This window comes from Poeciliopsis prolifica, unplaced genomic scaffold (genome assembly GCF_027474105.1).
Source record: "Poeciliopsis prolifica strain line A6 unplaced genomic scaffold, Auburn_PproV2 SCAFFOLD065, whole genome shotgun sequence".
Taxonomy (NCBI): Eukaryota; Metazoa; Chordata; class Actinopteri; order Cyprinodontiformes; family Poeciliidae; genus Poeciliopsis; species Poeciliopsis prolifica.
Genome location: NW_026562440.1, coordinates 2,140,703 through 2,155,316, shown reverse-complemented (window position 1 = coordinate 2,155,316; position 14,614 = coordinate 2,140,703). Strand labels below are relative to the sequence as shown.

Sequence of the window (14,614 nt, the reverse complement as noted above, 5' to 3'; positions counted from 1 at the left end):
TTATCCTCATTTTTTTTTTCTTTCAAAAAAAAAAAAATGCAACGGTTGAGAATATTTGCCTATTTTTTGCTTGATAAACGGTCCAACCTTTTAGTGAACAGTAGAAGGAAGAAAAGTTTTATGATATGCACAACATGGTTTTATGACAACAAACCTTTGTATCGACAAGACCGTACGAGGGAAAAGGTGGACAAGGTATTTGAATACTACAAAGCTGACAGAAATTTGAATACTACAGATTAGGTAGCACTTTGGAAACAAGATCAGGAATCATTCATTTACTTCAGAGAAATGGCTTTAGATAATTATGAGACTTTTACAATATTTCTCAACTTAAACATATGGAAATACTTTTATCTCTGAATTGTTTGTTTCATCTTAAGCACGTATGCATAACTTCAAATCTCCACACAAATAACCCCCAATAACACAAATATTTAATAAAAACAGCACACTTTATTTGCTTGGCGGAATACAAAAGTATAAAAACATGAAACTTGGCATCTATAAATGCTTTCATAAAAAAGTCCAAAGCTAGTATCAAAAAAGGCATAAGTATAAAAAAAAACATCTGTTAAGTGTTTGACAAGGGCTACCTTGAATCTCTGAATGAAAACAAAATGCTGATGTACACTTTACAAAAACAATACAAAACTATCTGTTTTCTTTTTAACTGATACAAAAGTTTCAAGAGGGCTTTTGTTTGTAGTAGGAAATAAAAACATCAGTGTTTAATTCTTTCGTTTTACAGAAAGTCAAGAGCAGCTTGGTTTTTACTCTTACTCGGTGAAGCTCATTTCAGATTTTGAAATGCATAGTGTAGTCTCTCTTTATCTCTTTCCATAAACATATTCATTTGTTCATACATTTGTCCCAATGTAAAAGCCAGAAATGCATTGCGATTTGAAATGAAAACATATTTCTTGGTGAAATAAAGATTGCAATGTGGCATTACTACAGTTGGCCAAATTTGAACCATCATATAAGAACAGACATAACAGTTCTTAAGGGTTTATATGACCAAACACTTGAAATTTTTAGCATACCTTAAAAAAAAGTTAAATAATTTTAAGAGTAAAATTCAGAGGTCAGTTTGGAAATTCTTATTATGCCTTTGGGATATATGATAATGCTAACAGGGCTTAAATACTTAAAATTACAACACTGCTCAATTGGTGGATTGTAAAACAATTACATAGTCAATGTCTGGAACAAAAAAAAAAACACAAACAGGAACAAACAAACAAATAAATTAACTTGTTCTTTATATTAATATCAAAATTTGTAACCAATAATACAGCCCAATGCAAACCTTTTCCCATTTATAATACAACAGTTATAAAAACATAAAGCAGACAAAAAGGATGACTAAACTCAAATTCTATTTAAAAGGTAAAAACAAAACAAAGGAAACGTGTTTAGTCTTTGGTTGGTTGAAATCCAACAAGTTTGAGTGTAAAAACACAAATGGCTTAAAAGTCTCTCCCAACTGTTGTACCACAACAAATATTTTAAAAAAACCTGCGATGCTGAGTCCAGCACAGGGAGTGTTGACGTTTACAGATCAGCGTTCTTTTCCCCGCCGTTTGTGTTGTGCTTCTCTCCATTGTCTACATCACCAGTGTCCTTGTGGGGTAAGTGTTGATGTACTTGTGGTTCTGCTCAGAGGCCAGAATGTGTTCCTCTGTCTTCCCACAGTTTGCTGGTTCCCAAGAACTGAGCTGCTGCTGCTGTGGAAGAAAAGAAAGAAATGGCACCGATGAGTATCTTTATATGAAATCATATTCATATCTTTTGTGCTCACATTATTTATTATGAATGAGTTAAATGTGTGCATACAGAAGTTATAATAGAATAATTTAGTTTTCAGACATTGTTCTGTTCTGGTTCAACCGTGAAATGTTTAGAAGAGACTGATTGATAAAATTCTATATGGCCCTTATTTGTCACAAATAATCAAATTTACAAAATCATTACATAGACAGAGGTTTAAAAAAAAGATAACTTTGTAGGCAACATGTTAAGAGATGCACCGATCAGGCTTTTCTCAGCAGTACCAATGTTCGTTTTTCTCATCGGCCTCGATAGATTCTAAATTTTATTCTGAACACTTCAACATATAAAAGAAGAAATACGCTGCAGGTGCTTTGACAGCAGTTCTGTTATCAAACTCAAATACAAAGGATTATCCCCATCTTTCCAATTTTCAATAAAGCACTTTAGTACATGTTACTTGATGCGTTATTAAACTTAAAAGTTAAGGAGTTCTAAGTTTTCATCCACTTAATAGGAAAAATGTTAGAACAAATTTTCCAGACTGCAGCCAGTAACTTAATTTTTATTATTTTATGATTGTACGAAACAGTTTTTGTGCATAATAAATTCTTTATTTTACTTAAGAAAGTGTAATTTATTTACTAGATTAGCTTAATTTACATACTTGTAGTGGGCTGTTTATGTCTCTGTGAGGAAGATGGTAGGGCTTGTGTCCTTCCTCACTTAGTAATGAGCTGGTAAGTAGATCCTGACAAAAAGTTAAGAAACAAAATTAGCATGAAAATTCTTATGAGGTTACAGATAACATTTGAGTAATCAAAGTTGCAAGGTTTCAGTGTCATAAATTCACATGTGGACTTACAGGTACTTCCTGTGCGGAGGCGCTGGGGGAGAAAAGCTGTGTGTTGAGTTCTTGTCCCTCCCACTGCATGCAGGGGCTCCTCTCGCATGGGGACTCCACCTTAGCACCGAAACACATCCATGCCATACAGCGCACATGATCATACAACCACAAAACAATGCAACCAACGTATGTGCTGATCACACATGCTTGCAAGCAGGAAAACAGACTTCATGCAAACTGTTTACATATATTTGCATTAAAGATAACAGGAAAAAAAACATAACATTTTTAACAAGTTTTCAAAACAAACACAATCTTCTACATTTGTCTTTAGTTTATCTCTTTTTTGAAGGTGTAGGAATGTATGTTATCAGGATGGGATGTGTGGAAAGTACCTCTTGTTTTATCTTCTTAAGTGGAGGCTGGTCAATGGCACACTCCATGGGTTCTTGTTTGATAGACTCAACCATTTGTTGCTCCAAAGTTGGAATCTACAATGAAAAGATCAGTATGTCAATAAATCTTTTTGTTCAAAATAATCTGGTGCAAAAGTACTTAAAGTGACAAGAATCCACACACCGGTTTTATTTTCCCTCACCTGTAGTTTGAGAGATCCATGAAGGCCCATATTTGACCTGAAAAGAGTGGGTGTACGAGGGTTCAACTCCAGGATTGATCGACGAATGTTTGTAGTTCGGAATCTGAGAAAGAAGACAAACAGTGCTTGAAAAGAGACGCATGGTCAAATCTGCACATTAAATGATGAAAGTTCAACTGCACTTACATTTCATTCTCTTTCTGTGGCCTGATAGAGTGGTTGATAAGAGGTTTGGTGTCTACATCCATGCTCATTCGTAGACTATCGTCGGAGTGTTCTGGACTCATAGATTGGCTGAGAAACTGTGGAACAGGCAAGAGAAAACAAGTTAGTTAAAGTCTTAAAACAGTTTGTCCTTGAAGATGGAAGGAACTTGGATTTAAAAATGGCATCTAAAGAAAAAAAAAAAGAGTGACACTACTGGAGGCGGATCAAGGTGAGAAACACTAGATCTAAATGATTTGTGCTGCTGTGGGAAGACAGGTTGGTGATTAGACTGATTCTGATCACTTTCAACTATTTTAACTACCTGCAAGGGAGAATAGGGGAGATTTCTGACTGGTAAGAACTTTGGAGTTGAGCAGATGACCCTGCCTGTTTTCAGATCCAAGAAGTGACTGGTAGCGCTTTCGCCCTCTAAGGGGAGGCTCTGGAAACAGGGCAGTGAAATGTGGGTCAAGACCCAATCTTCACAGCAAATTGTCACGCCTTGCCTTTCCTATGGAAACAGTTCCATGCAGGAACATGCACTGTATATTTCTTTAATTGTGATGCAGAAACTTACAGAATCAATGACGGATTCCATGAAGTCGGGCATTGTGTTTGTGAATGTCGGGCTGCTGTGATGGCTGCTGGCGGTGCTGCTGGCCCGTGTTGCTGAGGCACTTTCTTCAGGTAGGCAGCTCTGGTCCAGAGGCAGTGCCGGGGCAGCGGTCTGGAAGTGTGATAAAGATGTGGCAGCACCATCCGAACTGCTAGTCACAGAGCTCTGGGTGACCCAAGACGGAAAACTCAAATTCATCTGGAGAAAAACAAAATACAAAGTGATGTTGAGGGATAAAAATGCATGGAAATCGAATGTGAATAAGTGCTGAACAAAGAAGGGAAAAAAAGAGAAGAATAAAGGGAACTTTAAATTAAAAAGCAACAGAAGTGTAGAGCAGAAGAAAGTTGCACAAGGGGTCACACACATAGTAGAGAAATGGTGATAAGGTCCTGTTTCGTCACTTTTGCAGAAACAGACCCCCCAGATGTTTCCTCCTCCTTATTCACGCAAATACACACGTCCGACCACTGTCCTCAAAGACAGGGTCAAAAATACACATGCATAAATCGTGCTGTCACATTTCACACCCAGACAGAAGTCTTGACTTACTGATAGGGATGGCTGGACTTTCAGCTCATTCTCTGTCGCCATGAGCAGCCGTTCGATCTCTTTTACTCTCTGCTCTTTCTCAGGATCCTCGTCACCATAGTGTCTCTAGGAAGAAGAAATTTGAACATTCCTATATTTGCTTTCGAGATTGCAGTGATAGCAAGTGAACACGCTGGTGGCATGTGTAAGTTACAAATTCCTAGGTCTTTTGCTAATGTGAAAATTTGACAAATATGCATCACACACCGATGAAGTGCTGCAGATGTTTTTTATTATTATATTCTTCACATTTTAATCAGAAGAACAACAAAAAGCATGCTATTAAAACAGTTTTTTATACTGTTAGACGATATAGCACTATTTTAATGTGAAAAAGATGACCTAATTTTAATAGTATGACTGTTTCGTTTAATTAGATTACACGTCATAAAATATATAGGTGAGTATTTGGTGAATTTGGATTCACGTGGGTTCTATATTATTTGAAACTTTTCCAGCGTACTAGTTTATCTTGGAGTGTTGATGACCTCTGATGAAATAGGGGTTTTATAAATGAAATTAATTTAATCAAATTGAAGTAAACTGCAGGAGGACTTGAAGATAAACATGGGCTGGTTTAAAGGAGTTAAAGTTTCAAAACTGCTGAATTTTACACCTTAACGTACTTCTAGCGAGATGCTTGCATTTGTTCTGGAGCAACTTGTGTTTTGTCAGGCCTAATGGACCACAGACTAGAACAGCTGTGTTGCTGGGCACTGCCAGATGACTGGCTGAAAGAAGACTCTTACACTTTACGCCTATTAAGGCAAACTTTTTACAGATTTCGATTAATCAGACGCTTAAAACAATTTCAGAGATTAAATATGTTTTTAATCTATATATAAAATCATAGTTTTTATCTTGTGCAGGCAACTTCATGAGAAAATGACCACCATATGACTGACATATTGCTTAGAGATATTAATGAAAATTGTTATCATAGGTTGTTCAAGGTTCTTACTTGTATAGCAGCAGTCCCATGCTGGGGAATGTTCAGGAAGTTTAAATGCAGAGCCATCGGGATCGGCAGCTATTGAATCAAGGAAAGACGTTACGTTATTATTATTATTTTTTGGGCTGTTTTATATTTCCAAAATCTGAAGTTTATTTACTCTGTGTGTTTCGGATATGTAGTTGTAGGTCACAGGAGGCAGCTGTGCGTGGCTTGGTGAGTGGTGGGGGAAGCTCATAACGTGATTGGTGGTCTTGATGTAGCCGTGGCTCATGGACAGTGAGGAGTTGCTGTTCTTCGATGTGTTCTGAAGGTAGCCCTCTTGTTCAACCTTTCGCCTCATGGTGGAGTTCCAGTGGTTCTTTATGGCGTTGTCAGTCCTGCGGGTTGCAAGGAAAACATGGATTAAATGAGAGATGTTTTATTTAACACACCCATGTCTTACTGAGACCCGTGTCCGAAAGTTGTGCCCCAAACATATTATCAACACAGACACATGCGGGCTGACACAGATAAACAAAGTCTCAGTCAAACACACAAGCCCATGCGTGTAGTTGATAAAGTTATCAGAACACAGCAATTACAACAATCTTAGAGCTATCTCTTTATCTGTTGATATTCTTCTCTACACATTGTTTCAACAAAAGTCAACCTGCCCTACAGTCAATGCCTATTTCTCATTTTGCTTTGCCTTCTCAAGTGTCCTATTTCGGCCTTCTAACCGCAGTGTTGCGCAGCTAACCAGCGAGGGCTCCGTGATTCATCGAGCTTCTCTTTTTCCTCCTACTCCCCCAAAGCCTTCTTCGATCTCCGCCTCACCTGCCAGGAAGCAGCTTGGCTATTTCTGCCCAGCGGTTTCCCAGTTTCTCATGGGCTTGGTAGATGATTCTGTCCTCCTCCTCGGTCCACGAGGTCTTCTTGACCTCTGGGTTCAGGTGGTTGTGCCAGCGCTCGCGGCACTGCTTGCCGATGCGTCCCTTCAGGTGCTTGGCGATCACCGACCAGCGCTTGGCTCCGTACTTCTGGACCAGCTCGATCACCTTTGGTGTTTGAGGGAGAAACAAAAAGTGCAAAGCCAACAAGAGGAGGAGGAACAACATGAAAAGGAAGTCAATAGTAGAGGATGGGCATGGGGGAAGGGGAAGGATGGAGTAACCGCAGGGAACAGAGGGAGAAGTAAAGGTAAAGTTATGATAGGCAGAGGGAGGGAGAAAACACAAAAAGAGAAATGACTTTTAACTCTTTGAAAGTTGCACATAATTCATGATCTCTATTTAACCAGTGGATCTGAATGGGAGCACCTGCTGGAGAGCAGTGAGGGATTTTCCAGTGGAACTTTAGCTTGTCTGCTAATCATTACTGTGACAGCATGTGGGTGGAAATATAACTCCTTTGAATCAGCTCAATGCATTCGTGCCACTGATTAAGACAAACCAAGTTATATGTTGTGTAATAACACTTTTAAAATGTGCAACAGCAGATGGCTGAATTGCTTCAGAGTTGTTGCTATAGTCACTCAGGAACATAAAGTAATTGTTTTTTATTCTTACACCGCATTTCCTGTTCATTTCAAAGAGACCTTAATGCTAAATACAGCTCATAAAATGTAGCGTTTTCTTACCCTCTGATCCTCTTCTTTGGTCCAGGGCCCCTTAATCAGTTCTGGGTTGAGAACCTTCTGCCATCGGTGTTGGCACTGCACATCTGTACGATTCTGGGAATTTGGAGAGAAAACGCCAACATCAGTTTGCTGTTGCAATAGGGTAACTTGCACATGTTAATCAAATCAAGCAAAGTATTAAAGAAAAAATTTGTTTTACCAATACTCAACTAAAATCAGTCAAAAATCATTCAGACGTTTTACAATAAAAGCTTTAATTGATCTAATTAAAGCCCTTGAATTAGATCTATCGGAGACCTTCGGGATGCCTGGATTTTCCTTAGATGTATTGAAGACATAGTAATGGCCCCTCCCCCACTTGTTGCTGATAACTGGTAACCAGTTAGGTGAAAATCACTGTAGTAATTGTAATAGTATTTTTACTAAAGGTTATGACCAATCTATGCTTAAAAGACGTCTTAATTAGACGTTTTTTCTTTAAATGTTTTACCTGTGCATGCCTTTTTTCGCCCTACATCCCAAATTATAACTTACAGCTAATAAACTTGCAATTAGTTTCCAATCTTCTGATCCGTGAAGTTCAACCAGTTTCTTCAGCTTCTCATCCTGAATAAAAGACAAAATATGATTGTCACTGCAATAACTAGACACTAGTTTGTCTAAAAATGGGAATTTTAAACTTTTTTTGCATACCTCTTCTCGAGTCCAGCGTGTTTTTCCGAGGTGGCGTTTCCCTACTTTGGCAAGAGTCCCGTCATAGTCATGTTCGTACACATCTGTCTCCTCCTCATCTTCCTCGCTACTGTAAACACTGTGAATGTACACACACACAAAAAAATATTTTTTAACCCATTTTAAGCAGTGTGAAAAGGACTAGTGTAAGAAATTAGATTAGGCAAATACTGGAAGAATGAACATGCCTGTCTCTAATCATCATGTTGGAGAGTTAATAAAAAGAAAAAGGAAAACCCAGTCTGTATTCATCAGGTGTCACAAACAGAGAACCAGTCATTCTTGAAGGTTTGGGTGCAGGCTTTGAGCCAAGACACTCACAAGCAAAGAAAGAAAAAAAAAGAAAAAGGGAAGAACAGCTAGCTGAAGGGAGGGAGGGAGGGAGAAAGGGAGGGAATGAGAAACAGAGAAGGACGAACAGGTTCCAGTGTTTTTGGTTTCCACAGATACTGGGATTGGCATGTGTGATCATCATTTTGTGACCCCAACATGTCCAGACTTGTGTGGCATTGTACATCACAGTCTTGCACGCATGCACACACACACACACACACACTCAAAAGGAACTGGTTAGCCAACCAGATTGATGAACAGTGTTAACGTGGAAGTCAGGTAGGGTGCTTGGAAAAGAGCGACAGGTGAACAGACATCCCACTGTGTGTGTATGTGTGTGTCTGTGAGCAAGAGGGGTATTTATTGCGCACCATCTTCCTCATTCCACTTCTTTTTTTCATAATGTATATTAGGTGTGACTGAATGATCAACGGCATTAACATTATTGAGAAGTACACAAATTAACCCTAAAGATTAACTGCAGTTTATGATTTTGTTTGTTTGAAGCAATAAATACAAACTTCTGTTTCATTAAACAGCATTGCATAATACAGCTAGTTCACATTTCACAATAGAATAAGAGAAGATGACTAAAGTTTGTGTAAAAATATATATATATATATATATATATATATATATAGATTTTTGCAATCCCGTTTAAATTAAACTCTGCAGCTTTCACGTTAATATTCTAAACCTAAGAACTTTGTAAAACAGAACAAAAACTCTCCATATGCAAGAGTAACATACGTTAATCAGCATAAATATGTGGGAAAACCCAATACAGCTATTCATTTCAATTTACGGTGAATCGTTTGTCTGAAATTAGAATAGGATAACAGGCCTACGTGAAAAAACGTAGCGCAGGTGCTGCAGAGGAAGCTGCGAAAGCGCAGTTTCCAAAATAGCAGAGTGCGCTCCTCACATTCAGAGATGCTCCACAATACTTGCTAAATGAATCAAGCCGGGTTTAGAAATGCCATCTTATGTAAATACCGACGCAATTTGCAGAGAGAAAAACATAAAAACGAAAGTGACATGTCTTCTTAAAACCGCCGGGCAATGGTCAGCAGACCGAGAGGCGCTTAACAATGACTGCTTCAAAACTTCTTTTTTTTCTTTAATTCAAAAGGGGCTTTGCTGTTTAAATATTGACATATTGACAAGCAGGCTGTTTTAATTAAGTGTATTAGGCGATTATTCGGCGCAGCTCCACCGGTGTCCACGCACCATCTCGCTCACAGCGTGGCGTTAAGTCGCGAGCGTGTGTGTGTGTCACTGACAGCAGTGAGGAGCGCACATGCCAGATGACCACCACCTGTCATTGGCGCGAGCGCGACAACCTCACCATCAACAAATGCCAAGAAAACACAGAGGCTTTCACACACAAGTCGCGCAAAAAGCAGACAATTAGCTTTTTAAAAAAAGCCATGTGAGCGCTGTGGAAAAGATGCTCCGGTTTCACACAGAAATAACAGCAATAAATGGAGGAGAACAACTTTCATATAACAAGGAAACTTGCGCGTAAAAACGAGAGTTTATAATAGTTTATCTGCTTTTTTACCTGTTTTTCGGCCGCCGAGTCATTGTAAAGTGTAGCCAGGGGCTTGCAGCAGGTTGCGCCTAGCGTGTACTTTCGCTATCTACGCCGTGTTTGTTCTCACTGCGATCAAGCAGGCTGACATTAATTTAAACTGCTGCGACTCGCAGGGGGGCTCCTCCCCTCATCAGGTCAATTTGGCGGTCCTCGGCGCTTTCGCTCCACTGCGCATGTTCACAAACGCTGTATACTTCACTTGCAGTCAGACTATTTTCCGGCTGACTTTAAATACACATTAGACATCTAAATTTATTGTTTTAAAATGTTTTATTTGGCTAAAATCACAACTATATATGTCTTCATAGTTACATTTTGTGGTTTGAATTGTAGTTTAAATGCATGAAATGTGGGTATTTTTACATTTACAAAGTGTTACTGAAGTGCTCACTACGCAACAGCCTTCGTCTGAGGCGCTCTCTGTCTTATCATCAGCGCTAAACTTTTTTGTGTCAATTCACTTGCTTTTTCTTTTCCCATAAAAAAAAAGAAAAGAAAAAAAACAAGAGAGAAAAAGGAAGTCTTTGGACCAACAAGAATAGGTTTGCACTCTAGGAAAATTAAGTTGAGAGTACTTCCAGCCTTCAGCCACCTGCTCAACGGAGTGCCCCCGCTGGTGTTCTTGCAGATGTTTTCCTGTGATAAAACTCGCAACAAAACCTTGTCTTATCATCCCGCGACAAAAACCCGCCTACACAAACAAAGTTAAAGGAATCCAGTGGCACTAAAGCTATTTGTGTAAATTTATTGCTCGTGTAATTCATAGCTCTGGTGCTTTCATGTTCGCTGAGCTATTCCTACATTTTCTTGTTGAGTTCTTCTTTCTCAAATATTACATATGACCCATATAACAATACGGAGCAAGTTCAGCCTGTTTTTCTGCAGCTATTCTCAAGTGGATGAGTAAGAAAATAATGATCTTGCATAACTTGTATTTTTTTTTTCCTCTTTTTTTTCCAGATCAAGCCTCGTTTTTTTCTGATTATTTTTGTGTTGTTTTTGGATTTTCCTTGCTCGAGCATTCATTGCAAGAAGGAGGGGGCTTAATGCTTCACTTGTATAAATGTGTCTTCTCATTGTATTAGTTCCTCCATACGCGACCGTATTGTCCTGGTCACTTGTAATTACCATCACCCCAGAACAGCCTATTGTCCCAGGATAAACTATTATAATAGGGGGCTGACAATGGGGTACACACATGCACTTGTACATGTTGCCATGGATAGAAAGTCTCACTTTTACGTGCAACAAGCACTGTACTTATAATAAACTCAGTAAAATTATTACACCAAGTTATTACTTAGAAATTAAATTCATAAAATGTGCTTACTAATCCGCAGTTGTTCTCGAAAGATTTGGCTCAGATTTTTATTTTCAATGATTATCATTACCGATCCTTGATGTAATGCATCGCTGTTGCCTAGATGCAATCACTTCTAGGCTTCAATTCCCATGCACACCTGTGTGCACTTGCATTACCACCTGTGCCTCGAGGAGGTGGTATTTCTATTCCATTCAAATTCCTTATTAAATAGCAGGTATGTAAGTTGGCAATGCAAGATTCCCCACGTATAAAATAAAGTGGGTCTGATAAAGTGGTTGAGCATGTAAGGTGAAAATTTGTTAAATCCCACTTTTGTTCACTTTTAATCATGTTTTTAATTGACTCACGTGACTATCTCTATAAATTTTGCATTTTCATATAATACTACTTTTCCCTCGAGGGTAATATTTTCAAACTGCACATAGTTATCTGAAACCAAATTGAGACAAGAGAAGGCTATGCAAATTGCCCATAGTAGGTCAAACAGGAAGTCCTCAGACCTATTGAAGGTTCAGCCTGGGACATTTGCATGGGCGCGATTGGACAGGTTGATGGCAGGCATTATAATGGCTGACCACTTTGCAAAGCCTTGTGTGCACAGGTTGGCTCATTTGAATGATTTTAATGACAGTTCCTTGCCTCTGGAGACATCATTCCATCTAGCTTTCAAATCCAGAGCTGGGACAGCAAAATATACTCATTTTTGGTTGTGTTTATGCCATAGAGTCTGCTTACCTGTATATGTATGTGAAATAGAGCACTGAAAAAAGGCTGATTCCAAGTCAAACAGCTAGTAGATGTGATTGTGAAGTTAAAAATGATTAACTTTTGGTCTGATAACTGTTGATGATAGAATAATCATATAGTAGATGTTTATTAGTTCTCAACAGTTTACATTGCCCCACTATTTTTAGGGCAAATAGCTTTTTGCAAAAACATAATGCATACAAATATCATAACTTTAATTGTTTACAGTGCCTTCCAAAAGTGATTATAGCCTCTAATTTTTGTCACATTTTGTCATGTTATTACTGTGTCAAGATAACATTCTGTCATGTTATCTTGACACAGTACATTTACTGTGTCAAGATTTTAGATGACAGACCAGCAATCCAGTGTATGGCTGTACACCCAGAGCTCCTTTTAATTTTCAAAGTTTGCTGTATGGTTTTACAACTAACGTTTTAAACTTCTACACAATTTTGCTCCTCACCGTTTTGGTGAAGTCTTCACAAAACATGAAAACGTTTAAAGCTTACGAGTATTTTTTTCAAAGTACATAGGAATGATTATGTATTTAACTTTATTACTTGCAACCTTGAGTGGCTCATTTTTTTTTCTTCATTGAATAGATGTCAGAACCTGACTACCAGTAGAGCTAGTTTTGCATTTTCCTTTGGGTGAGTTCCTGTCAAAGACTTCCCATAATACCTGCTGCCCCTATAGCAAATTATGTAAAACATTATCTCATATCCAGTGCCAGCTCTTTAGACAGACTTTACCCCTCACCCACTGCATGCACTGCATGCTTTGTTTTCTGCTGGTGCAACAGGATTAATGCATGTTCAAATTTACATGCTGTTGTGGACAGATTTGCATTTTCTTCTGCTTTCACTTGATTCTGCTGATAATAATTGTACCCCTGAAAAATAGGTGTAAAATTGTAGGTGTGCCACATAAACAACCAGCTTAGAAACATTTCTACAAGTTAAACAATACACTGGAATATGCCACTGATCCGCTCATTCTTCTAGCAATCTGTTGTTCCATCTGTTTAATCCAGTTCATCATTGCATTATTGTTTTTCAGGAACTCTTCTTCTCCTACCACTGATTCATTGATACGGCTTTCCCTGAACTCTGTGGCCACGTCTGCAGCACAGATTTGACCAGATACTGTTTCAGAACTGTTCAAAGGGAAACAAATGTTCAGATGAATGTAGGTGTGAAAAATCACACCTCTGCCTCGTTGCAGCGCATGGCGTACAAAATCATTGCATGTTTTCATTGATTGTCTCAAGAGATTTCAAAATAATCCCAAAAACATTCAAATAAAATGGACATATCTTTCATCCTGCCTTATGCTTTTTGTTGGATTTTGTTTGCTCAATTATGATTTTTATAGCACAACTTCAGATTAAAGCTACAAATAGCTCAATAAATTCAGTGTTTGCATTTTTTATATATAGAAAATGTTCCATATCCTATGAAGTTCTCTTTCATGCAGTTCGTGTTTTGAAATGCCCCAGAAACATTTTGCTTTCTGGGGCAAGGAAGACTTGCACAAGGAAGGCTTCTCCCCGTGTCACCTGTGTGACCCTGTAAACTTAAAGTGAGCAAGACTTGTGTCTGTTTTAATTGTATGCATGTGCTCCATATGTGCAAGAGCAGTTGTTTATTTTCACATGTAGATGTGCAACTTCAAAAGAGCAGGAAGTGGAATTTTGAGAGGGGAAACCTCCACCCACCCAGAGGGTGATCACGCACGCGCACATGCTCTCTTAACCAAAGGTGAACTGTGTACAACACATAGTAAACACCTCAGCCAGCGGCCTCTCTTGATATGAATGATCCTCCTATAATAGTTACCTCCTGGTGAACTGAGTCGGTCAAATGTGCCGTTTGTCAAGCTGCCATCTGAACCTTTCAGACAAAAGCTGTAGATTGTGAGGTTAGTCACAATTATCTCACTAAAAGCCTGTCTTCTTTTTTTTTGTGCTCTATTTTTAGTTTGGGAGACACGCCAAGCTTCATATTCCATATCACAGATGTGCAGGGGCATATCTCACCTGCAGCACTGATCATATCATGTTATTCTATGACGTTTTCTACTTGATTTATCCCCACATGTAAACTACTGCAGATAAATACATTTTAATTTCTCTAATTACACATCCATCTCTGTTTCCATAAATTGTGACTGTAAAATGCTAGTGCCAGGTCAGTGGTGAAACAAGTGCATGCAAATATCATATTATGAACCCATTTTCTTCCTTTTGTGGTAAGCAGCCTTTATGTTTCTTGTAATGCAAAGATAGCTCAACAAAAAAAATTATGTCACTCAGGGTTGTTTGTGTACAAGGTGTAGAGTGAGCTCAGATGGGCTGGTCTCTAACTAGAGGGCATAACCTTTGACAAAATGGTTGAGACATTCACACCCCCAAATCATAGTGGCTTAATAAGACTGTTGCATGCAGGTGGTGTTTCTCAACTTGTTTCAGCACTCATGACCTCTTGAACTGGCAGTGTTTCCAACACCTTTCAAAAGTATACATAGAAATAGAGCTTTCTCACATTACAACCATACAATTCAATGTATTTGTTTAAGGATTTTTACAGGGATTAGAACAAAGTAGTGCATTACCATGAAGTGGATGAAAGAGGCTTATTTCAATAAAATTTATAAATAAAAAATTGAAAAGTG

General features: G+C 38.4%; 1 protein-coding gene across 1 annotated transcript; it reads right to left on the bottom strand.

Moving 5' to 3' along the window:
- Positions 1-442: 442 nt before the first annotated feature.
- On the bottom strand, positions 443-9,945 carry myb (v-myb avian myeloblastosis viral oncogene homolog). The gene is made up of 15 exons (XM_055019964.1): positions 9,835-9,945; positions 7,899-8,016; positions 7,740-7,811; positions 7,206-7,298; positions 6,404-6,624; positions 5,745-5,964; positions 5,594-5,662; positions 4,594-4,698; positions 4,003-4,239; positions 3,405-3,520; positions 3,219-3,321; positions 3,016-3,111; positions 2,639-2,737; positions 2,441-2,524; positions 443-1,730 (listed from the first exon to the last, which is right to left on the bottom strand). The coding sequence occupies exons 1-15, from the start codon at positions 9,855-9,857 to the stop codon at positions 1,611-1,613; spliced, it is 1,776 nt and encodes a 591-aa protein (XP_054875939.1). The 5' UTR covers positions 9,858-9,945; the 3' UTR covers positions 443-1,610.
- Positions 9,946-14,614: the final 4,669 nt, after the last annotated feature.

Bases quoted from the DNA above. Each gene is read 5' to 3' on its own strand.
- myb (XM_055019964.1), bottom strand. From the start codon at position 9,857: ATGACTCGGCGGCCGAAAAACAG. The intron at 7,299-7,739 runs GTAAGTTATAAT...CCAAATTCCCAG, and splicing joins TAATTGCAAGTTTATTAGCT to AATCGTACAGATGTGCAGTG. The intron at 3,112-3,218 runs GTGAGGGAAAAT...TTTTCATTGTAG, and splicing joins ATGGATCTCTCAAACTACAG to ATTCCAACTTTGGAGCAACA.